General features: G+C 40.9%; 2 protein-coding genes and 5 non-coding genes across 33 annotated transcripts in view; 6 read left to right on the top strand and 1 right to left on the bottom strand.

Moving 5' to 3' along the window:
• Nucleotides 1-4,689, bottom strand: part of PBRM1 (polybromo 1) — an 87,637-nt gene extending 82,948 nt beyond the window's left edge. For 16 of the 26 annotated variants that reach the window (XM_048857729.2, XM_075130578.1, XM_075130580.1 and 13 more), the window contains exons 1-3: nt 4,588-4,689; nt 1,963-2,026; nt 1,176-1,298 (exon numbers count right to left, since the gene is read on the bottom strand). In XM_048857729.2, the coding sequence (XP_048713686.1) occupies nt 1,176-1,214 (39 nt within the window). In that variant the 5' untranslated portion in view covers nt 1,215-1,298; nt 1,963-2,026; nt 4,588-4,689. Of the gene's footprint in view, nt 1-1,175; nt 1,299-1,962; nt 2,027-3,942; nt 4,130-4,587 lie in introns of all 26 variants that reach the window. The other 10 variants (XM_048857738.2, XM_048857741.2, XM_048857739.2 and 7 more) reach the window with 8 other exon arrangements.
• A 52-nt stretch (nt 4,690-4,741) lies between these two features.
• On the top strand, nt 4,742-24,282 carry GNL3 (G protein nucleolar 3). Of its 2 annotated transcripts, none has more exons than XM_048857783.2 (15): nt 4,742-4,889; nt 6,015-6,073; nt 9,156-9,293; nt 10,464-10,577; nt 11,079-11,162; nt 13,450-13,585; nt 14,264-14,367; nt 15,616-15,754; nt 16,369-16,456; nt 17,762-17,939; nt 18,775-18,917; nt 20,658-20,794; nt 21,932-22,119; nt 23,733-23,814; nt 23,916-24,282. In XM_048857783.2, exons 1-15 carry the CDS (start codon nt 4,877-4,879, stop codon nt 23,999-24,001), a joined length of 1,689 nt encoding a protein of 562 aa, XP_048713740.2. In that variant the 5' UTR covers nt 4,742-4,876; the 3' UTR covers nt 24,002-24,282. The 2 variants fall into 2 exon arrangements, with proteins under 2 accessions (XP_048713740.2, XP_048713739.2); XM_048857782.2 differs by having other exon boundaries at nt 23,900-24,282.
• LOC125640727 (small nucleolar RNA SNORD19) lies at nt 13,649-13,720 on the top strand. Its single transcript, XR_007357879.1, has one exon. It is a non-coding gene; the product is annotated as a small nucleolar RNA SNORD19 (small nucleolar RNA).
• On the top strand, nt 14,419-14,500 carry LOC125640732 (small nucleolar RNA SNORD19B). Its single transcript, XR_007357884.1, has one exon. It is a non-coding gene; the product is annotated as a small nucleolar RNA SNORD19B (small nucleolar RNA).
• On the top strand, nt 16,194-16,267 carry LOC125640728 (small nucleolar RNA SNORD19). Its single transcript, XR_007357880.1, has one exon. It is a non-coding gene; the product is annotated as a small nucleolar RNA SNORD19 (small nucleolar RNA).
• On the top strand, nt 17,611-17,689 carry LOC125640730 (small nucleolar RNA SNORD69). The gene has a single exon (XR_007357882.1). It is a non-coding gene; the product is annotated as a small nucleolar RNA SNORD69 (small nucleolar RNA).
• LOC125640729 (small nucleolar RNA SNORD19) lies at nt 18,312-18,385 on the top strand. The gene has a single exon (XR_007357881.2). It is a non-coding gene; the product is annotated as a small nucleolar RNA SNORD19 (small nucleolar RNA).
• Nucleotides 24,283-24,594: the final 312 nt, after the last annotated feature.

Genomic DNA, 24,594 nt, shown 5'->3' with positions numbered 1-24,594 from the left:
CACTGACAAGTAAAAACCACAACTACTGCTTAATATCTAGTCATGGGATCACACCAAAAGGGGTTTGGGCTGTAACCTGGTTACATTTTGCTATGTTCTCAAGCCCTCCCATTCTCTCTCCAATGCTAAAATCAGTGTGGATTGGATGACTCAAGTAACTGGCAATGTAAGATTTCAGAGTAACAGCCGTGTTAGTCTGTATTTGCAAAAAGAAAAGGAGTACTTGTGGCACCTTAGAGCACCTCAATTTATTTGAGCATAAGCTTTCGTGAGCTACAGCTCACTTCATCGGCTGCATACTGTGAAAAACACAGAAGATGTTTTTATACACACAGACCATGAAAAAATGGGTGTTTATCACTACAAAAGGTTTTCTCAACGGGGGGAGGGGGAGTGGGGGGGGGGAACACGACACCTGGATTTGTGCTGGAAATGGCCCACCTTGATCATCATACACATTGTAAGGAGAGTGATCACTTTAGATAAGCTATTACCAGAAGAAGAGTGGGGTGGGGATAGAGAAAACCTTTTGTAGTGATAAACACCCATTTTTTCATGGTCTGTATGTATAAACATCTTCTGTATTTTCCACAGTATGCATCCGATGAAGTGAGCTGTAGCTCACGAAAGCTTATGCTCAAATAAATTGGTTAGTCTCTAAGGTGCCACAAGTACTCCTTTTCTTTTTGGCAATGTAAGAGTGTCTGTCTCCTCTTGGCCACGGGTTTGAATTTACTAATGTAAATAGTGACTGAAATTAATAACCATCCAACAACTACTGAGTGGTTTATGAAACAAGCTGGTGGACCTAGCGCAATTTCTAGTGGCAAGGGATCAGTATCACAAAGATTCCTCTCTACTGGCGCTATTGTTGGGAGTCTCAAAGACTAAAGACTGAATGCGTATAGAGACTCCCCAGATCTCCTCCCATTTTCCAATAGAATCAAGGCATTTTTTCTTGTATGTGTTGTTTTTAAATGGCGCAGCAACCTGGCATAACTACATTAGGGTATCTCTTTCGTATTCTAGGAACAGAATTAATTACCTGCAAACACTTAAATAAGTTGAATGAATACGAGGGGGGATTCATTATGGCCAGGATAAAAAAAAAAAAAGGTCAAGGTAGGGGAGAAGGGAGAATGGTGCATATATGATCAATAATGTACCAGATTTACCAGAGTACAACCAGCACCTCGAAAAGCCAGTCTCCTCATAGTGTCTGTTGGCCAAGTTAAGATACTGGGAGAAGGTAAGGCTTTAAAAGTGTCAATTCACCAATGGTGTTAGTACAGTCTAAACTGAAAGAGAAGAAAAAGGAGAGAAAAATAGAGGGGAAGGGTAAAAAGGAGAGAGTGGATCGACAGAGTTCAAGAAAAATAGTGAGGAGAGAGAGGAAAGGTAGGGGAGGAGAGGAACATATAGATTAGTATTTTTTGGATTTGTTCTTAACAAAAACAAACTTCCACATAGAGTATTTTTTCAGCACAAAAAATAAGACATTTTTCTGGATTTTTTTAAACAAACTGTTTGCTTTTTCCTAAAGGCCCTGCTGACACATCACAGATTTTACTGCCAGTCTGAATGTAAAAGAAGAGAGAACAACTGCAACACTGTAAACTGGTAGGAGTGGAGAAGCAGCACAGTGAATGTATAAATAAAAAAAAGTTTTAAGTTTCCAAAAAAGTAATAAGAGTCTTCAGCAATGGCCCACATCATCAAGAAACATCTTCAGAGGAGTTTTACGGCTCTCTTTACTGAACAGTAGCCTTCCTTACTAAACATTTAGCCCCTGTTCATAAAACTTCAGCCACATACCCTATTACATAATAAAGTTTACCAGTATAAGATTGTGCAACAAATACATCAGTTTGCTTGTTGAAAAACACTTCTATCAAAACCAAGCTTGAATATCAACCAGGATATAAAATATAAACCTGTATTTTGTTAACAGAATAGCTATACCTTATCAATGCCAGTTTCTCTTTTAAGACTGATTTTCTAACAAATCCCATCCACATATACAGAACTGTATAAAAAAACAGAAAATAAAATTAGTCTTACCTATCTAGTATGCACTATTTTAGTGTTTGGAACCAGAACCAAAAGACATGGAAGACAACTTGTTAACCAAATGACAAATTTTTCCTATGTATTTTTACACCGCACATGCTCTTACAGAAGAAGTTTAAGAGCATATTAAGCATTAACTTTTAATACATACTTCATTTAAGTACCTCGGAGCTTTATCTCCCTGTGCAACTTAGGTTATGTAAACCCTATATCAAGGTTTGGACGCCATCATATACCCAAATTCAGTAAGAATCACCCATCAGATGTTTGACAGCTAGAAAACAATACCGAATAGCTGCCATAAAACTGATAACATTTCAGAGCCTGAACTGCATTAAAGATTCTCTAGATCGCTATGTTTTTGCACAATAATCAAGTTATTGATTGCAAAAGAATACCTTATAATTTAGTGGAGAAAGTGTAGAAAATATTGCTCTCTTCTTAATGGAACTGATGTCTCATGGTGCCTCCTGGGGTACCAACAATCTCCCTACCTACAAACACTTTCACTCCTTGTGTGAAGTAGAGAAGGCCTTGAGAGCTATTCAGACATTCCCACAGGACCTGAGAACAGTGTCTCTGCAGCACTCACATGAAAAATTGCTTTAAATCTTGAACATTTTTCATAACCTTTACAGCCACTCTTAAAAAGTCAGATCTCTTATAATACACTCTTCTACAGCTACTCACTGAGAGACCTCTCTTGTGACTCCTAAAACATGACAGGTCACTCATTGCCACATCTCCTGATGATATGTCAATAAACATTTTTCTGTTGTAATCTATTAAGGACCCATCAATATATAATGTTTAATCTCCTTGAAAGAGTCAAGCTTTTACACATATTCAAGGCAATTTACTTAAAACAAGCCAATTCAGTTTTAACAAGCATTTACCTTTCTGCGTCCCTTTAAAAATAACCAACCAGGAAAGATACACAGGTGTCAAGAAAAACTAATTGTTTGCACTGTGGGTATCCTCCACATGTCTGTAGAAATATTTCTCAGATAATGCCAAATGTCACAAAATGACAGAGGGAATATATCATACAATCTTTCTATATGATTACTGATAAATAAATCTTGAAACTGGCCTGAAACATATGAGGAAAAGTGGATGGAGGGAATGATGAACTCTAAAAGGATAAAGTTACCAAAGTTAAATGCAGGTTTATTTCTTCATTCATCTTTGAAGGGGTAATGGACAAGGGACAGATAATGTGACTGCTTATTTGATCAACTACTGGGTGTAATACAGGTCTGCTTCTACTTTAAATATTACTAAATGGTATATATACATTTTCTAGCAAATTTTGTGAGGCTCCTTTGGTAAGAAAGGAGGTTTTAGGGAGGATTGGGTCTATTTATGACCCTATAAATATAAATAAAATATTTGTATATAGCTACATACACATCTTCAAGTATTGTACAATCATTAACTATGCACCCAGTACTTCACAGGTAGAAAAACTGAGGGAAAGAGTATATATTACATCATTCTCTTTCTATATTTTGATTTGTAAAAATGTCATGCACATGGATTTGTCTATCATTCCTACCTACCCTGAGGTATGCTCCACCCTCTTAGTTGCAAGTTCTCTGGGACAGAAAGTCTTCTGTCTTTTCTTAGGAAAGGCTGAAATAATTCGGCATATTTAGTCTAGAGAAGAGATGGGTGGGGTGGTGAGGGACATGATCACAGCCTTCAAATATGTAAACGGTTGTTATAAAGAGAACTGTGATCAACTGTTCTCCATGTCCACCGAGGGCAGGACAAGAAGTAATCAGCTTAGTTTGCAGCAAGGTTGATTTAAGTTAGATATTAGGAAAACCTTTCTAGTTATAAAGTTAGTCAAGCACTGGAAAAGGTTACCAAGGGAGGCTGTGGAATCACCATCTCTGGAGGTTTTTAAGAACAGGTTGGACAGCACATGGTATAGGTTTATTTGGTCCTGCCTCAGCTTCCGGGGGCTGGACTTGATGACCTCTTGAAGGCCCTTCCACCCTTACATTTCTATGATACTTTCGGTACAAAAGGCCATGATCCTCGACTGGAGAACCTAGGTGTTATGAATAAAATAAGAGTAATGTGTTGGAGGTCAGAGTCAGGGCGTGGATGTCAGGACTCCTTGCGTCTTTTCCCAGCTCCGACAGCGACTCAACCAGTTGACTGCTTTGACAAGCCGCTTCCCCGCTCCATGCCTCAGTTTCCCTTAGGTGTAAAAGAGGGCTAACACCGCCAGCCTCACCGAAGGAGGATCAGTGCCCCTGGAGGCGAGGGGAAGCGGAGCTGGTGCCTCGACCGGGACAGGTGGCAGGGATGAGGATGGGAACAGGGGATCAGCAGCTCCCACGCCGCCGGAAGGGTCCGGGGCGGGCCCCGAGTAGGGCACCCCCACGCCGGGGGCGCTGTCTCCCCACCAGGAGCGCAGCGGCCACACAAAGAGAAGCGGCGGCCTCCTGGCTCCCGCAGCCCGGCTGCCCGCTCCGAGCCGCCAGGCCTGCAGCCAGCGCTTACCCAGCCGGCCCCGCTCCGCCTCCGACAGCCGCGGCCGCGCTTGCCCCCCGCCGCCCGCACCGCCGCCGCCACCGCTGCTGCTGTTCCGGCCGCTCCTCCTCACTGCCGAGTCTGCCGCTGCTGCAAAGCCCGCCCAGCCGCCAAGCGAGCCCGCCAGCGCGACACAGCCCAAGCCGCGGGACCGGCCTGCTTTACGGCAGCGCCTCTTCACAGGACCGGCCTTCCCCAGTCGCCGCAGCGGCCTCCACGTGGGGAGAGCGGGCCCGGAGCAGCCGCCGCCGCCGCCGCCATGAGGAGGCCCAGTGAGTGCGGGCGGGCGAGCAGGCAGGACCGGGCGGGGGGGCAGGGGCAGGCGATGGACAGAGCCGCTAGGCCCCACGGGCGGGGAGGGAGGCCGAGGGCGCTTCCGTGTCGCGATGGAGCCTGTGAGGAGCCGTCCGTGGGGTTGGGGATACGGTGACCAGACAGCGAGTGTGAAAAATCGGGGCAGGGGGTGGGGGGTAATGGGAGCCTATATAAGAAAAAGGCCCAAAACTCGGGACTGTCCCTGTAAAATCAGGACATCTGGTCATCCTAGTTGGGGGGGCCCCCTCCGAGCTGCTGGAGGAGGGGGAGCCCCCTGCGGGAGTGACAGCGGTTCTGCCGGGGGGGGGGGGGGGTCAGCCTTGGTTTGCCCCCTCTCTTCTGTTCTCCTCCCAGCCTAGGCCTCCAGCCCTGGAATGTGCTTCTGAGGCCTCGCTGATCCTGCAAAGACTTGGGCCCGCGCTGGGCTCCGCTTAACTTCACGTGCTCACACGTGCCTACAGCCTTTCCAGGGTCGGGGCCAAGATGGGGATCTGTGCAGAGCTGAGCGAGACTTTTTCCAACGCATAATTTTGGGGGAAGGGTCAAAATATCCCCCCCCCCGCCCCCCAGTGCTGCGACACTATTCGCAAATTCGGACCCAATTCAACAAATAATTTAGGCCCAGGAAAAACTGAAGATTTTTGTTTTTAATAAAAAAGTCAAAACTTTTTGTTTCAACCTTTGGTTTCTAAAATTTTGAAGCGTTTTGTTTCAAAATGGTGTTTTAAATTCAGATTTGGCCAATTTAAAAAATAAAACACAACTAGAATGAAAAACACCCAAAAGTGACTAAATTGAAACAAAAAGCTGGGACAAAAATTCGTTTTGAGTCAACTGAAGTATTTTTGGTCAATTTAATTTTGTTTGTGTGTGTTTTCAATTCAGCAGTTTGGGGGGGGGGGGGGGAATGATTTTGGTTCAAATCGATTTTTCTTCTGATTTTTCAGTTCTGTCCCTGAACCAAAAAAATTGTTATTTGCCAAGCTCTGCATCTGTGGCTTCCACACTGGTGTTGCTCATAAGATTTGTATTTGGAAAGTGTATCCAGTCTGCCTGATGATAACCCATATTGATATTTTCAGAGTTGAAGAAGGCTAGTAAGCGCATGACCTGCCATAAACGATATAAAATCCAGAAAAAGGTAGGTCTCAATGCCAAATTTGCTATTAAGCTTTCATATTAAAGGAACACTTGGATATATTTCAGCCCTAATAATTATAGATTATGTAAATGCATAGTTTTCATGGTGTTTACAGTTTGAGCCAGTTGCTAGTTTTTAAAGTTCAGCTCTGAATCCAAATTTGGGTGGGGGTTCGATGTAAAGTTTTGAGTGGAACCCATTTCTGTTTAAAGCATAACTAAATGTAGGTGCCCTAATGACCAAAATGCTTTTGGAGTGGTATTATTTCTGTTTAGCATTTATATTGCAGTAGTACTAGTAGCCAGCCAAGTTGAGGCCCAACTGTGAACCACCCATTCCATACATAACTTGTCATTTTGCTCATCAGTTTATCTAAGATATTTCTAATGCACTATGGCATCTAAGCACCTTGTATACAAATTAGGGTAGCAGTAGCTTGCCCAGAGCATCCTCATTACTCTGATATCAGCCATGCTTTTATTTTGTATTATTTCAAAGTTGTTGGTGTTTCTTCTGTTTGAATAAAGGGGCATAAAAATAGAAAATGAATGTTGCCTGACTGCAATGTGCATTGTAATGCTAATGCTGGATGCTAATACCACAGTGTAAAGAGAGTTCACAGGTAAAAATTAGGGCTGTTGATTAATCGCAGTTAACTCATGTGATTAACTAAAAAAAATTAATCGCAGTTTTAATCATACTGTTAAACAGTAAAATACCAAGTGAAATGTATTAAATATTTTTGGATGTTTTTCTACATTTAATATATTGATTTCAGTTACAACACTGAATACAAAGTGTACAATACTCACTTTATATTATTTTTTATTACAAATATTTGTACTGTAAAAATGATAAAAGAAATAATAGTTTTCAGTTAAACTAATACAGGTATTGTAGTGCAATCTCTTTATTGTGAAAGTGCAACTTGCAAATGTAGATTTTTGTTGTTGTTACATAACTGAACTCAAAAACAAAACAATGTAAAACTTTAGAGCCTCCAAGTCCACTCAATCCTACTTCTTGTTCAGCCACACGAAGAGAAACAAGTTTGTTTACATTTATTGGATAAAATGCTGCCCGCTTCTTATTTTGTAATCTCACCTGAAAGTGAGAACAGGCATTCACATGGGACTTTTGTAGCTGGCATTGCAAGGTATTTATGTGCCAGATATGCTAAACATTTGTATGCCCCTTCATGCGTCTGCCACCATTCCAGAAGACATGCTTCCATGCTGATGACGCTCTTAAAAAAAATTGCGTTAATTAAATTTGTGACTGAACTCTTTGGGGGGGGAATTGTATATCTCCTGCTGTTTTATCTGTAGCCTGCGATATATTTCATGTTATACCCGTCTCGGATGATGACCCAGCACATGTTGTTTGTTTTAAGAACACTTTCACTGCAGATCTGACAAAACACAAAGAAGGTCTCAATGTGAGATTTCTAAAGATAGCTGCAGCACTCAATCCAAGGTTTAAGAATCTGAAGTGCCTTCCAAAATCTGAGAGGGACCTGGTGTGAAGAATGCTTTCAAAAGTCTTAAAAGAGCAACACTCCGATGCAGAAACTACAGAATCCAAACCACCAAAAAAGAAAATCAACCTTCTGATGGTAGCATCTAACTCAGATGATGAAAATGAACGTGTATCGGTCTGCTCTGCTTTGAATTCTTATCTAGCAGAACCCGTCATCAGCATGGACCCATGTCCTCTGGAATGGTGGTTGAAGCATGAAGGGACATATGAATCTTTAGAGCATCTGACATGTAAATATCTTGTGACGCTGACTACAGCAGTGCCATGTGAACGCCTGTTCTCACTTTCAGGTGACATTGTAAACAAGAAGAGGGCAGCATTATCTTCTGCAAGTGTAAACAAACTTGTTTGTCTGAGCAATTGGCTGAACAAGAAGTAGGACAAAGTGGATTTGTAGGTTCTAAAGCAGGAGTGGCCATCCTGTGGCTCTGGAGCCACATGCAGCTCTTCAGAAGTTAATGTGCGGCTCCGTGTATAGGCACCGACTCTTGGGCTGGAGCTACAGGTGCCAACTTTCCAATGTGCCGGGGGTGCTCACTGCTCAACCCCTGGCTCTGCCACAGGCCCTGCCCTCACTCCACCCCTCCCGCCCGCCCCCCCCCCGACTCCTACACACCACAAAACAGCTAATCGGGAGGGAGGGGGAGAGGTGCTGATCGGCGGGGCTGACGGTGGGCAGGAGGCACTGGGAGCAGGGGGGAGCTGATGGGAGGGCTGCTGACATATTGCTGTGGCTCTTTGGAAATGTACATTGGTAAATTCTGGCTCCTTCTCAGGCTCAGGTTGGCCATCCCGTTCTAAAGTTTTACATTGTTTTTGTTCTTGAATGCAGGAGGTTTTTTTGTACATAATTCTACATTTGTAACTTCAGCTTTCATGATAAAGAAATTGCACTACAGTACTTGTACTAGGTGAATTGAAAAATACTATTTTATTTTTGTTTTTTACAGTGCAAATATTTGTAATAAAAAATAAATATAGAGTGAGCCCTGTACACTTGGTATTCTGCGTTGTAATTCAAATCAATATATTTGAAAATGTAGAAAACATCCAAAAATATTTAAATAAATGGTATTCTATTATCGTTTAACAGTGCAATTAATCGCATGGTTAATTTTTTTAATCTCTTGACAGCCCTAGTAAAAATTGTTTTCTTTTTTAATGCCAAATACTTTGAAACAGAAAACCAGCAAACTGCTTTGAAATAATACAAAAACTAGGCAATACAGAACTTATTGTGAGTGGACATAGGGTTCAGCTGCAATGGGAAGTTGCTTTTAAATATAGGGAACAAATCTACATTGGCAGAGAGATGGCATAGATGACATAATAACTTAAGTCTTTGAATCTTTAACTTCTGCAGTTCAGGGTCTGCTTATTTAAGCACAGCTACCTGCTGATTCAGTCTGTAATTGAAAGCCCTTCACTCCAAACACAGAAAATCTTTATAGACATAAATATGAAGGAAGGAGAAGTGTGATGGTCTCTGCATCAAACTGGGTTTGTGATTCCAGTTCCAGATTTTGTTCTTTCTTGCCCATAGGTTCGGGAGCACAGCAGAAAACTCAGGAAAGAGGCCAAGAAACGTGGGCACAAAAAGCCCAAGAAAGATCCAGGAATTCCCAATGCTGCACCTTTTAAGGAAGAGGTTCTTCGTGAAGCTGAGCAAAGGAAGCAAAGGGTAAAATACAGTTTATAATAGAATGAAGGGGTTATGTGCATATCCCCACTTCAGGAAAACTTGATATGTGTCATGCACTATAAATAGTCTTAATAGCCATCACTTGTATGATGAAATCCTCTGTATAGGCACCTAAATATGTGTGGGCAACATTAACACTGTCTGCTAATGTGACTACCCTGCCACAGAGGGACCATCACTGACATCATTTTGAAGGTGTCGAGTGCCGATGAGAAGCACAGTTGGGAAAGTAACTGAAATACTTCCCTAATGGATTGTATTTTCTAAATGGAAAATCTACCCTAAATTCTCAATTACTGAGGGACGATCTTCACTCATTGATATATTTGCTTTCCACAACCAACTCTCTATAACTTTTCATGAGTGAGGTACCAGAATACTTGGATGCTAGTATCTAAAGTGTATTGTTAAATTTATTCACATAAATTTGGGTTATTGCTGATTCTGTACTATATGTATCTTACGACTTTTAAAACAAACATTGTATTTGTGGATAATCTAAGCACTATACCCAGATGTACAAACTCTCTTTTCTTACCTACGTATTACATAATTTTGTAACATTAGCTTTAATAAAATTTTTATTTCTGTCTGTTTTGGCACCAAAGTATCTGAGTGCCTCCAAAAGTTTAATTGGCAGTAGTAATGTATCACCATTTCCATCAGGTAAAAGCACGAGTAGAAATAAGCTCCTACCAGCCAACCAGTTCCTTAAGCTCCCGCCCTTGATTTCTTAATAGTTCCAGACAAGTATCAGAGACAGATACACCAAGACTGAAAGGACCATGGAGACTGAACATCCCTTTTCCTTCAATGTGACCACTCTAGGTCAAGATTAAGACCTGAACCATACTCTTGAATGAAATCCTGGTCCCACTGATACTTTGCCATTGAATTCACTGCAAACAGGATTTCACTCCTTGTGTGGATAGAGAACTTAGCTTTCTAGGACTCTCAACCTGGCACCTTTCACTAGCATTAAAAACTGTGCAAAATATTCAAAGAATAATCCTAGGTGGCAATGTGTAGCACTTTTATAGTACTGCTCTTCATGTTTAAAGCACTTTACAAACAATCCTGATTGTAAATGGGGAGGAATACTCTTTAGCTTATGAAATGTTGTTCTCTGTCTTGTTTTGTTGCAATTAGCTTGAAGAACTAAAACAAAAGCAGAAACTTGCTAGGCAGAAAGACCTTGAAAAGAAAAGAAAGCTACAAGCTAAAAAGAATGCTACCAAAGCAAATAAACATCCAGAGGAAAAGGTATGTATGTGTAGTATAATTCTTCTTTTTTCAAAGAGGCTAGTTGACTTGCAGCACAAGAGACAAACTTTCCATCCTCTCATAAGGCCTAATCCAGCACCCTTTTAAGTCTATGGCAGAATTCCCATTGCTTTTGACCAACAGTAAAAACCTGGTGTAGTGATAGATCTAGTGAGGACATGAAAGTTATTATGCATTCCCTTTTAATCAAAGTATATATAGGGGTGTCAGGTTTACTGCTAACGTCAATTACAGCTTTCAGGAATATTGGTCTACATATTGCAAATATCACATCTCTCCTAGATCTGATTCCATTGAAGTTTATAGGAATGATAAATGTAATCCTCAAAGTATCATTTCTCTTAAGTAACATATATTCCCTGATTGTTGCTTTTTCATGCTATTAGAAATATTGCAGTGCTAGTTGCTTATATTGTGTAAAGACAATATTTTAATTTGTGGCTTCAGATTCTCTTCTCTCCTCCCACCCTCTTCATTCAGGAATCAACCACGAAACCAAAAGCAAAATCTAACAGTCTGCTGGATAAAAATTCAAATAAATCATTTTGCAGAGAACTTAAAAAGGTAGGAACTTTCAATAATTACTTTCTATATTTTGAGCAGCAACCCAAAAAAAATGATACTTTACTTTTCAGTTATTCAGTTAAAAGTTTTATATATTATGGACTTTGTTAGAGAACAATACACTTTTAGGGTCCCAGTGTTGTAAAGGTGCTGAGCACTCTCAACTCCCATTGAGGATGTTCAGCACTTTTGAGGACTATGCCCCTTGGGCTAAAGTCAAGGAGCATTTTACGAAAGTACTTCAGGATCATGTTCTTTATCATTAAACTCTCATTCCCAATTAACTGACATCTGCCTGCTTAAAGAAAAAGCTGAAGGGGCTTCACTTTTCTGTCCTGCAAGACAGAGGCCTACTGTACCCTTGTATTGTTAACACTGCTTTTGTGATGACAGGTTGATACTGACCCAAGTGTTAAAGAGAACTGACTGAGAAATCCAATGGGCTGTTGCCAAGAGGATGAAAAAAAATGAAAATTCTTTGATATTTGAGTTTTCTGTAAAACCCTTTTATCGTTTGAGATCACAACAGCAAAGATTTCCACACATATACTCTTCAAGATTGTCTGCTAGACCTTATTAAAAATTGAATAAAGCAAGTTTGATCAGTGCAGAAAATTGATCTGTTCTTGACCAACTGCTTTCCTCTTCATTACTGTAGAGGGAAAGAAAAATCACTCTGAAAACTCTGCCATACTGTCTTACAAATAATACAGATACAAAGAAAACAAAAGAATTTTTCAATGGTACGGCACCTTGCGTATAATCAGTTTCACAGTTTTTTCCTTCTAAAGGAAGTCTGTTTTCCCTGTTTGCGTGGGTCTTTCATACAGGAGAGAAACACATCAAAAATGGGAAAATGCAATTGTAAAACCACAAAATTGGTAGAGGACTCAGGCCTTGTCTACACTACAAAGTTATGCCGCTTTAATTAAAACCACGGTTGCATGTCCACACTAGCTCCTTTTGTCGGCCGAGCACATCCACACGAACAGCTCTTGCATGGACACAGTGAGCAGTGCACTGTGGGTAGCTATCCCTCTGTGCAGCTGGCAGCAGGAAGGGTGTACAATGCCTCATGGGGCATGTACAGTGTCACATGATGTAGGTTTCTCAATCCCATCCTTCCAGGGGCATCCTAGTAGATTGTCAGCTGCTTTTTCAACTGAAGAGTGGGGAGAGGCAGAGGAGAGTGGTGTGTCTGGGGCAGGGGAGACAGCAGGCTGACAGACCTATTCTGAGGAAGGGGGAGGGGGATCAGCTCTGCTCAGCATAGCAGTCTCTCCCAAAGCAGCCTGCTCAGCTTGCCTGCCTGTGGTTCTGTGATTCCCTCCGAGTTCTCCCATTGCCTCCTCAGCTGCCAGGAGTGGTATCCTGAGCAGCTCCGGTGCTGAGGAATGTCAAAGCAGCACAGCAGTCAGTGTCATCTCTCCTCCACCCCTCCCGCCTGCCCCAGTGTTCCTAGTGCAGGGCAGAACTAGAGCATTCCATGTTAACTATTTGCTCTTTGTTCCCCAAAGGGAGCAGCATGCTCAACTCTCAGATACTTCCCAGAGCTTTGAAGGGGGGTGGGGGTGCATGCCAGTGCAGGACAGCAGAAATCAAAACAGTGAGCAGAGTGGTCAGGGCAGGCATGGTGGGATACTTGTGGAAGCAATGTCTACACTGACACTTTGTCGCTTTAACTTTGCCGCAAAAAGCTTTATGTCTCTCGTTGTGGTGGTTTTATTTTGTCGGCAAAGCAGCAGAGTTTTGCCGCCAAAAGTAGCTTTGTAGTGTGTACACCTCCCCTGTTTTGTTGGCAAAACTTTGTAGTGTAGACAAGGCTTCAGACAAATTGAAACTACTTTTAAGTAATGGTTAATTACTGGAATTAACTCGGAGTTAAGCTAATTGTGTCCCTTTAATTATTGAAACCTTGTTAGAACAGGCATCCTTGCTAACTTTTAACTGAAGGAGATTTGTTGGATTTAAAGATGACAAACTGTCTCAACCTTTACACCCAGATTTCTGCATTGTATGCTCTGTGTGGTGGTGTGTTTCTTCCTTGTACAATGCTAAGAGTTAAGGAGTCAAACAGTAACTAAATTTGTTTTCCTGTGTTATCTTAAAATAAACCGCAAAAATGTAAGTTGACTTTTTATATAATAGAGAGCTCACTTACTGGTCATTCTTTAAAATGAAAATTTCACTGTAATGAGAGAACAGTACTGATGATTTCAGAGATGTTTCCTGTAATGCTGTTTTCTAATCCTGTGGCTGGGAACGTGTCTTCTCTATTCCATTTCAGGTGATTGAGGCTTCAGATATAGTCCTGCAGGTCTTAGATGCCAGAGATCCCCTGGGCTGTCGGTGCTCCCAGGTGGAGCAAATCATTACTCAGTCTGGAGGAAACAAAAAGCTATTATTGGTGTTAAACAAAATCGGTAAGTGAAACAATCTGTTTTGTGCAGATATTTAGTCACTCATAGGGTTCTGTGTTAGAATATGAGCTATGAGGAAGATATTAAGGCAGTCTGAGATATCACTGATGACTAAGATCCAACTCTGAGCTCGCTGTCTTGTTGAAGGGATTACACTTTCCTATTTGCAAAAAGAAAAGGAGTACTTGTGGCACCTTAGAGACTAACCAATTTATTTGAGCATGAGCTTTCGTGAGCCACAGCTCACTTCATGAAGTGAGCTGTGGCTCACGAAAGCTCATGCTCAAATAAATTGATTAGTCTCTAAGGTGCCACAAGTACTCCTTTTCTTTTTGCAAATACAGACTAACACGGCTGTTCCTCTGAAAACTTTCCTATTTTTGTATGTTCTCTCATCTCTTGCTGTGTGACAAGATCCACACAAACAGGTGAAACTGACTACTGAATGTTTGTTTTTTAATGCTGCATCTGTTCACTTAATCGAGCAAAAAGATTCAGTGTTAAGGATAGAGTAGCCTTCTCAGCTACTGTGTGGAACAAAAGCTGTTAAAACTATACATGATATTAAAGATTGAATCTAATGGCTGAAAACAGCAAGCAATTCTTTAGATCCCAAGCTAAGTAAATTCCATACAGTGACACTTGAGTTCATTAGAGTGAAAGGTCTGTATTCCTTTCCAGATCTGGTACCAAGGGAGAACTTGGAGAAATGGTTACATTATTTGAAGAATGAGTTTCCAACGGTTGCTTTTAAATCCTCAATGCAGCTGAAGGACAGAAGCGTGGTAAGAGCACTGCTGTCTCTCTCTTGTATAAGACTGAATCATATGTGTGTCGCTGGGTTGAAACATGATGAAAAGCAAGGACTCTTGACATGAAGATGAAGATTGCAAGATCCAACTCTGATTTCTCCCAGTTAAAATACAAAGTTTTACTTATCTCTGGGGTGTGTTTTTATGGCCGACTGGCTGTGCTCCTGCAACTGATACTTTTGGCTTGGTGGAATAGTGATGAGCAGTCTTAGAACTTTTCTGCTTGGGCTGGGGAAACTTCACAGTTGTTGGTGAATTCTTGCTTCAGTACTGCACACTACTAATTATGACTAGAAAATTGCATTGAGGCAAGGCAACATACTAAGGATTTGTACTGAAAGACACACCCATCAATGGAATCCGCATTGAATGAATGAGGAAGTCCTGAAATCTAAGGTCTTGTCTACAGGAGACCATTGCACTGGTTTAAGTTTAATGTTTTTAAACCAATTTAGTTAAACTTATTTAAGCCTCTGAGTGAACACTTATTTCCATCCCAAGCCTGTACATTACTAAGAGTGGTATTTGGAATTATTTCATGAAGAGTTGGGGTAATGAAGGAGTCTCCTCCCCACTGCCCATCTCCCATTGGAGTATAATACACATCTTTTGATTCTTGCATGCATTAATTTAAGACCCTAATAATATTTGTGTAACATTTTTCATTAGAGAGACTTAAAGTGCTTTGCAAACGCACCCTAATCTTCACTACGCCACAGTGATACAGATAAGCATCATCTGCATGTTGAAAGTGCAGGAATTCAGGCACAGAGATTGTGGAGCCCTTAGATTAATAAACAATTGCTCATGCAAGTAGTCCCATTGAAATCAGTGGGATTACTTGAATGAATGCTCAGCAAAGTGAGTAAGGGCTCCACCCCATTCTGGCTTTAAGTGACTTTCCCAACGTCATAAAGTGATACTTCAGCACAGCCAGGAATGGAAGCACAAGTCCCATTAATCAGTTCACATTGCTAGATGCATGGTCTCCTGTAATATTTTGAAGGACTGCCTTTCTTACTGCCCGTCAGGTCAGATGCACTTTAATTGGTATCTCATCAAGTCCCTTCTAATTGGAAGAAAGATGCTGTAAAGGCCATCCAATAGAAGGTATTAGTGGGTATATAGGAGTAAAATGTACATTTGGATTCATATTTAACATCCCAAACACATACAGTTAAAATGGGCCCATCCTATGTTTTTACCTTTTGAATTTTATAGCAGGAGAAGAAGCTCACAAAGAAAAGAGCTCGCATTGACTTGTCAAGAGGCAGCATGTGTTTTGGAAGTGAGTGTCTTTTGAAGCTTCTTCGAGATCACTGCAGGACTCAAGACACAGCCATTCAAGTTGGGGTGATAGGTAAGGCGTATTTTTTTTTTTCTTCTCCTTACAAAGAAACTATGCAGTATAACACAAGCTGGGTGATATAACACAATCAGTGACTGCTTTCTCACATCTCAGGCTTTGAAATACTTTGGCCTTTCACTGAACATTCTTAGGTTTGACATGGGACTTGGTATAGCTGCACCCAGTGATGCCTCTTCCACTTCCTGCCCATCAGAGGTAGCTCTCCTATTTGTGTCTAACATTAGTGACCAACTGATGATTGAATATGTGACCAGTCTGGCTATGGGAAGCACAAAAAAATCTGACGCTAGTTAATGTACCAGATTGAGTGTTAAACCAAGTCATGTAGCTCTTCTCAACCAGCACTGCCTCTTTTTACACTTGATAGGTCCTTGGTGTAATTTTTTAATTTAATTGATGTCACTTTTCTTGTCCTTTTTATTACTAGAGTGAGAAATGAGGATATATACTTTGTCTGACTGTTACAATGAAGACTTCAGATCCAACTCTGATCTCACTCTGACTACATGTATTAAAGCCAGTAGTTCTGGTCTAATTTACATGGACTAGGGTTTCTTGTTTAACTATTTAAAGTATTTTTACCATTTGTTTGTGTTTTTCTTCAGGCTTCCCTAATGTGGGGAAGAGCAGTATAATCAATAGTCTGAAGGAGATGCGTGCCTGTAATGTGGGGCCAGTTAGAGGCGTTACCAAGTAAGTTTAGTTTGACAAAATCATTGGTTTTGTAGTTATGTTCTGATTACGTACATTTCCTAGCTGTTTCAATTGGCTAGAGCATTCTCCACTGCCTGTTCTGATCAGTCAGTGTAACTGAGCACCGCTCCCTAAACAGCTGCTGCATTTCAGTGGTGCACAAAGTATGCCCCTATATGTAGTTTTTAAAGTGTAGTAGGATCTCTGTGTGAAAGGGTCAGCTCACTTCTTGGTGCCTCCTTGTGGCTGGGTGTGGTATAGCAACGCTATCCCTTAGCGTCTGCTGCCTCTGGCTGCTCCGCCTCTTGAGTGGCCTGTACCTCTTCCTGTGATGTGGCCCTCTGGCCAGGTCACTTTCAAGTCTCTCCCTTTTTGGGGGGTAGTCCATAAACAAAAAGCAAGGAGAATTAACACAAACAAACAAGAGTTAGTAACAGAGGAAGGAATGCCTCCCTCTCAGGGTGTATCAGGATCAGGCCCTCCCCTCAGGGAGAGTCCTTCAGGCAGTGGATGTCAGGACAGATACTGTCTTCCTTCAGCCCTATCCTCAGGAGCTGAGAGTTGCAGCTCTGCTCTCTTCCCTGGGGTGCCCACAAGTGAGCTGTTCTGCTCCCTTTTAACTCTCCTCCAGCCTGTGCATCTCTTGCAGGTGTGGCTGACTGATCCCAGAGCAACTCCTTAACCCCTTGTTGCCCAGTGTGGAGTTTGTATACCCCATCACACTCAGGATTATAGGCACTATATGCATTGTGAGTTGTTGTTAAAGAAAATTTGTTCTTGAAGAATCACGTCTGAGCCTACTTTGCTGGGAGTCGAGATTTTTTCCATGCCACATCCCATTGGCAGTCAAGGAGTTTATTGGAGTCTAATATCTTTTATTTTCAATTCTAGAATACTGTCAATTTTTGTATTAATTTTGAGATAAGTGCCTTGTCTCTAGACACAACCAATGCTCCTAAATCTGATTTAAGACAGGGGCTTGTCCAGTGAGTCCAAGGATAAGCTCTGATTATTTTATTGGGAAAGGTTAGACACTGTGCCCCACCCAAGTCACTCTCAATGAATCACTTACACAGCCATGAATAGAACCTTGGGGTTTCAAGACCTTGCCTCTTCCTCTAATCACAAAGCTACTTTTCTTTAGGTTTCCAGCGTACACGAAGCACATGATGATGCATTGGAACTGACTTTGCATGAGGAGTTTGTATTCAATCCAACACTGAGCTTCATGTTTTGCTTTAGCAGATGTTTCGTGCTGGTTGATTTATGTTGACTTACTGACAGGATGCATTTCTTCTCTCAAAGGTGCATGCAGACAGTCCATATTGACAAACAAATCAAGATGATAGACAGCCCAAGCATCATTGCAGCTCCGTCCAACTCTGCTCTTGCTCTGGCTTTGAGGAGCACCACAGATATTGAAGAATCAGGAAAATTATTAGATGCAGTAAATGCTATTTTGAAGCACTGCAGTAAACAGCAAGTAAGTTCTTGCATGGCTCCGCTACCTTTCTTATCTCATCCCGATGCATCTAGGTCCTGCATACCTTTATTGCTCCAACAGAAGGTGATCTTGCTTTCTGGCCTGCAAGGTTAGCTTTTGTAAAGCATGTGATCTACTGAAAGTCGAATGCATGAGGTCCCTCAGATGGGAAGCTTCATTGACACACAGAACCAACCTACTTGTGCTATATCTATGACACAAAATCTAACTCTTAATTTGGCAGACAGGTAAAATGCACCAGATCCTCTCTGCCAGTTGTCTCTTTCCCAGTGACTCTTCTGACACAGTACATTTTTATAATTAATTTGATGGAATATAATTAACTTAGTCACATCGTTTTATTAGCAGAGTGAGAAATGAGGATAAACTCAGTGGCTTACTGTTACAGTGAAGACATCAGATCCAACTCTGATCTCATTCTGAATGTTCAATGCTTTAAAGCCAATACCGATCTAATTCCCACTGAAGTCTACAGAGTTAGGTCTCTGTGGACCGCCATTGCTGTTTCCTGGGAGAGGTGAGAAAACTATACATGGATCAATTGGAAAAAGAACACTGATACCCCTTTCTGTGGCAGCTGCATTTGCTAATGGAGTAGCTACTCTTGCTCTGTAATGTGTGGTGCCAAAAGTAAAAGAAACAAAGGACTTACCCAACCATATCTCCTCCTCCTTCCTTCTCTTTCTGTACACGCCTCCTTAGTAGGAACTAGTCTTAAAACAATTTGATTTGTACTTTTATTCCTAAAATCATGAGAGAACTAAATGGACCAGATTCTTAATGAACCCTTGTCCATGTTGTTTTCTTGTTTCAGATGATGCTGTACTACAACATCCCAGACTTCAGAAACTCTGTGGAGTTTTTAACTTTACTTGCACAGAAAAGGGGAATGCTGAAAAAGGGAGGTATCCCTGACACAGAGAGTGCAGCTAAATTACTACTTTATGACTGGACAGGGTAAGGATGTTTTGTTTTTGTTTCAGTATATGAACCTCTTTCACACTAAAACCAATCATTTTACAACAGTGTCACCAGAAGCTTTGGCAACTAACAAATGACAGGAGAGGTTTAATTAAGTTGCTCTCTTCATCCTGCTTCAGCATACTACACCAAAGGGGTCATTGGTTGAACTTGCTTGACAGCAGAGCTACAGAGTGGGATGGAGAATGAGCTGCTATTTAATTAATCTTTGGAACTTGCTTAAGAAAATGAGTCAAGGTCCCTGTGTACACGGATCTACAGCAAGTTTGCTGAACTCTGCCACAGCACAGTTTCAGCCCAGTTTTTCCATGGGAGTTTTGTCCTTCCTTTGAACCACTGAGTCCATATAGTCCTCTTCCGTAGGTATGCGATGACAACAGGGGGGCACTACTACCCTGAAATGGATCTTTACTGGCTCCATGTGGAGCAGATTACTGTCATGCCAGTGAAAAAGGTCCACAGTAATTATCTGCAATACATAGCAGTTTATTGAGAAGGAATTACACAAGCGGTAAAGGGTTATATTGAGCACACAACTCCTGTGTTAGACATTAAGAGCTATACATTCCTCTTAACGAGTCTCTTTCACAAACATACACAAACAGACCCTGTGCTAGCCTCATGCAGTTCCTGCTTGGCAAACAGAGAAGGTAGTTACCAATTTTATCAACAGCTTCTTCCCTCCTGGTCTGTTCTTCTCAGCCCTCTGGTCTGCCTCAGATTCCCTCGAGGCAAGGCCTTGGTTGTCTTGAGACCCCTCTGGTTCGCAGTCCTACTCGAGCCCACGGAGCAGAGTTTTGACTACTCTGTTTAGCTGCATTGCTTCAAGTGTCAAGGAATTACAGGCAACAGTAATTTACTTTGCTTGATTCTTATACTCTTTTTTCCCCCTCAAGAGTCACATGTCTTAAAAGCATGCCCAGTGGGCGTGTGGTTACTAATTTTTACCTAATTAGTGTTTTAGAAGGGGCTGGGTGTGGTAGTACTGAATGAAGATCACCCCACGTTTACTCACTCATCTGTCATTCACTCTGGCTCTTTGCGTGATGTCCTTGCTGTAAGGTCACTAGAACCAGGTTGACCTTTGCTCCATGCTGGAACTTTATACATGTGATATTTACTTTTGCCAACCAGTAGGTTCAGTATCATTCGTACATCCAGACTTTGCCAGTCCTTTATCAAATTTGCTTCTGCTTAAGGGGAACCTGCTCCCAGGATCCTCTGCAGCCATTCAGCCATGTTTAAGTCATGTCACGTTATGCTCACACCATTCATTCAGTATGGCCACACCAATTTGGCACCGTCCCAACAGCATGGATGGACCATTTGGTCTGTTCGGATTTATAGTTGTTCCCATATTGCTTAGAGTTTAGCTAAATAATAGTGTTGAGATTTTATAGCTAGTGGGCTGATGTGGTCTGCACTGACATGTCAGGAAAAACAGGTGTAATGCCTCTTTCCCCCTCTAGAGAGTGGCAAGAACTTAATATTGATATACAATATGTAAGATTATATAGTCAGAATTTTTCTGTTGAAGTTCACATGTAAGTAGTTACAAAAGTCTTATGTTGAGAAATGTGGGAAGAGAAATCACTTCTTGGGGTTTTTTTGTTTTTTGTTTTGTTTTTTTAAACACTGAGGTGCCTTTAAACATGTTGCTGGTTTTAGTTAGTGGGTTGTCAAATCCATTTTAATTCCAGTGTTTTCTTTGTCCAGCGCCAAAATTAGTTACCATTCATTGCTTCCTGCATCACGGAGTCTGTCACCACACCTCACCAAGGAGGTGGTAGCGGAAATGCAGCAGGGTTTTAACTTAGAGGAGCTGGCAAAGGATAATATGAACACTATTAAAGGTGAGACTCATCTTTGTACTGCACTATCACTGTTATGGTGGGTATGGTTTTAGCACACAGCTCTCAAATAAGAGCCCTGTTTTAGAGACGCATGATGTAGCTGTAACCTGTATTGCACAGTCATTACTTGATCAGTCCTTTGTTTCTACTAATCTGCATGAAACTTTTTTTGAGTGCTTGAATCCTGCTTTCTTTATACAGCCCTTCCCCTCAAATTCCTTATTTTGCCAAGTAGTATTTTAACCAGAGTAAATCATATGCTGAAATCCAAAGCCTTCACTACATAGCTGCCTTCTCTGTAGTATGTATTATGGGGACAGTTGCTTCCTTGGAGAATTCCTTCTCACTGGCACTGTTTCTCTGGATTTTTTTTTTTTTTTTTAAGGGGGTGGTGATATGTGGCTATCCTTGCCTGGCCCTGCCCTGAAAGACATAACCACCCTGTGAGTCCTCTGCATTCCCTGAAACTTCAGTCTGGGGCCCTTCTTATAAGCCTTACGGGTATGCAGTCCCCTCTTTGGGGCAGCTTCCAGAATTCATGTTCCTGTAAGATTGAAATAGCTGTGGTGTTTGCACCTCCTCTTCAAGACTGTCCAGGTCTAATAATACACATATATAATGCTTCAGATTAAGATTGGGATGTATCCCCTTCATTGTAAAATTCTAGAGTCCATGCTGCTGCCAGTTTTAATAAGCATGTTAAAGTTAACTAAATATTTTGAGTAAGGCTGATCTAGTGGCTAGAGTACAAGACATGGAGTCAATTTTTTTTCCCAACTATGCTACTGATTCACTCCAGGTCCCTGGATAAATCATTTAATCCATCTGCTTGAATTTCTCCCATCTTGAAAAGAGGAGGAAATGGCATAAGGTATTTTAACTACCAGAAACTGCCCATACAAATAGATTCTTAGTTTGTCAGACTGCTATATTGTTAACTGATTGGTGACCATAGCTGTATCCTAAGGTCAGTTCAGAACTTGGATCCTCACTGCCACACTTAAATTTTATTTTCTTTCCTGTGGGGGATGGGAAGTTGATTCACCCCTTGGGAAATGGATACCCATATATATCTGTTCATTACATCTAGGTCCATCTGTTAACGTTATTAACAGAGGTGTCCAATATCTTTCACAGCTGTAAAATATCCCAATCTGGCAAGCAGTATTGTTTTCCAGTCTTCTGGCTTGACAAATGGGACAATAGAAGAGAATGAACTAACTGAGGGAATATCAGAACTGGAGAACATAGAAACAAGTGAAGAAGGGGAGGAATTAACTGAAGATGACCAGGACACCGATGAGGAAGAGGAACTCATTGAAGAGGCAAGATATAGCTGATAAAAACCAATCAGTATCATGGCTTGTAAATGGAGAGGGTATCCACTGTAGAGGTGGCAGGGGAAATCTCTCCCCCTGGAGAGTCGGTTAGCCTGATTACAAAAAGGGGAGAAATAGAGAACTTCATTGTTATGCTCAGGAAAGTGACTGCCTAAAAATGACACTATCTTACTCAGACCTGTGCCTTGTGTCTGAGTCCTGTCTTCATTTTAGTGTAAACTTTTATGGGATTTTTTTTTAAACCAATTGTGTCTTTACATCTGCAGCGGTAACAGCTCTGGAAAAGTGAGCTGGATTTTATTCTGGCTCATGCATCTGCCAAATTGTTAATTGTCAGCTGTGGAATTCTCAGAAGCACATCATGGTGCAGGAGCCAGATAGCATAAATTTGTGGCACTGAGTGAATCTGCTACAGAATCATTGAGCAACAAACTTGGAACTTCATAAAGTTTATTTTTGTAGTCACTTTTTAAAGCACTGAACAAAAGCTACTCAAAATGAATATAAAATTCTTCATCTTCAACTAACTTCTAGCTCCACTCGTCACTTGAGGAAATCAAAACATTTTCTTTTAAGCAGTTCCTTCTCTGGTAAAGTCTCCAAACACATCTCTGCTTACACTGGGAGAATGAGTTTGGTGTGTTATCCCTGCGCCTTCCTGAAATACTGGTTTATGGCAGTTTATCTGGCTTTAAATTCAAAGCGTGGCCATGAAATGGTGCAACCTATAGCAGCTTTGGTGTGTTAAACCTTCCCATGCTGATAAGAAAGACAGGTTTTGTTAAAGTGCTCAAAATATAGGAAATCTGACAAACAGTGGTTGAGCTGAAGTGTTCCTAAAACACAGTAAGAACTGATATGGGTTGGTGTTTATAAAGTAGAGTAACTAGGCAACTCTTTAATAAGTTGCAAGCTGTAACTGGTTTACTATTTGTAGGAATTAATGATTTATGTAATTCTGGAGCAAGTAGGTTTGATTTCCCAGCTCTGCTGTGCCAGTGTAGTATGCTAAAATATCCACCTGTGAATGTTTGAGCATGTAACAAACAGATAGAAAAAATCCTATTCATCATTTCATTGGGAAAGAAGCTTACTGCTTTCCCCTACTTGGTTTAAATGCTAATTCTCACAGTGTGACTGCAGTGATGATCCTTGCTGAACTGTAATGTCTAATAATTCTGCATATGTTACTTGCCTACTATGAAGAATTTACATCTAAATGTTTAAAAAGAAGCTGGGAGGTTAAAGGTGAAGCCCAGTAGGATTGAGCAGTGCACTGTAGCATAAGTTTTACTAGTTTGAGGATTGTTTTTTCTTTTAAAGATTCAGTGCCTTTGCGGTAATGGAGCTGGAAATGGTTAAAACAGCACATGCTTTAGCTGTACAGTCTATATAAAATATTTTTAAGCACTTAATAAAACTCTTTGAAATGGGAATTGGAATCCATACACCTGCTGATCAGTCACTGAAACTATATAAGGAGTACCAGTTCTGTGGGAATGGTATATCTGCTAGAGTAGTCTCTCTTATAAAGGGAAGTTTATTCCTACTGCTGACTGAATAAACTGATAGCAATAATACCTGCAACTTTGTTTTAGGAAAGCGATGTTCAGACAAGCAGCAAAACAAACCCTGCAAAACTGAGTGTGGAAGATGAAAGCTTAGAAAAGCAACCAGCAGGTATGTATTTAAAGCCAGTGACTTAAGTAATAAATACATCATTCTCTGTAGCAGACTGAAATCAATACTAGATTACCACTAACAGATTCTCTCTCCTGAAGGTGAACAGTCCCCTACTTTATCATTCAACTTGGATAAGACAGCTGATCAGGATGATGCTTATGATTTTAATACAGATTATGTGTAAAGACAGAAAAAATGCACTCAAAGGCCTAATTTTGAGAAGGGCATTGCCAACTTTCTAAGTAGCTATAAAACACTCTATGTTGACCTCTTTCAGTCCTTTGGACCTTGCTTGCAAGAGGCTGCTGCAAAGATCCAATATCTCTGATGTGAAATATTATATAGAATACAACGTAACATTGTTTGAAAATCATGTGTTTCTAGAACTGTGTATACTTCAGCTTTGTAAATTTTGTAGTTCTCTAAACTTCTGTAAAAAGATTTTATTAAATGAATCTTAAGGACGAGGTAGCCTCTGAGTCTTATATGTGCTGTAGGAAAAAAGTGTTTCAGAAGAAGTTACAAAATGGAAAACAGTGAATAACTATAAGATAAGTGTTAAAGTTGACACAGTATAAACTATGAAATTGCAGATATTGTTTTCACTTTGTCCATTCAGATCAAATACCTACACTAGGAAGAATCTAATCCTTAGCAAAAGGTATCAAAGCACTTTCAACCAAGGCAACTTCACAGTACAAAGTTATATAGTAATTTACTATCAGATTAACCCACAGAATTTAGTTTTGACTATGTAAAAACCTTCCTACACTAAAA

The sequence above is a fragment of the Caretta caretta genome, chromosome 7, assembly GCF_965140235.1.
Source record: "Caretta caretta isolate rCarCar2 chromosome 7, rCarCar1.hap1, whole genome shotgun sequence".
Lineage (NCBI taxonomy): Eukaryota > Metazoa > Chordata > Testudines > Cheloniidae > Caretta > Caretta caretta.
Note: the sequence above shows the minus strand (reverse complement) of the source record. Positions and strands in the feature narration are given on the sequence as shown.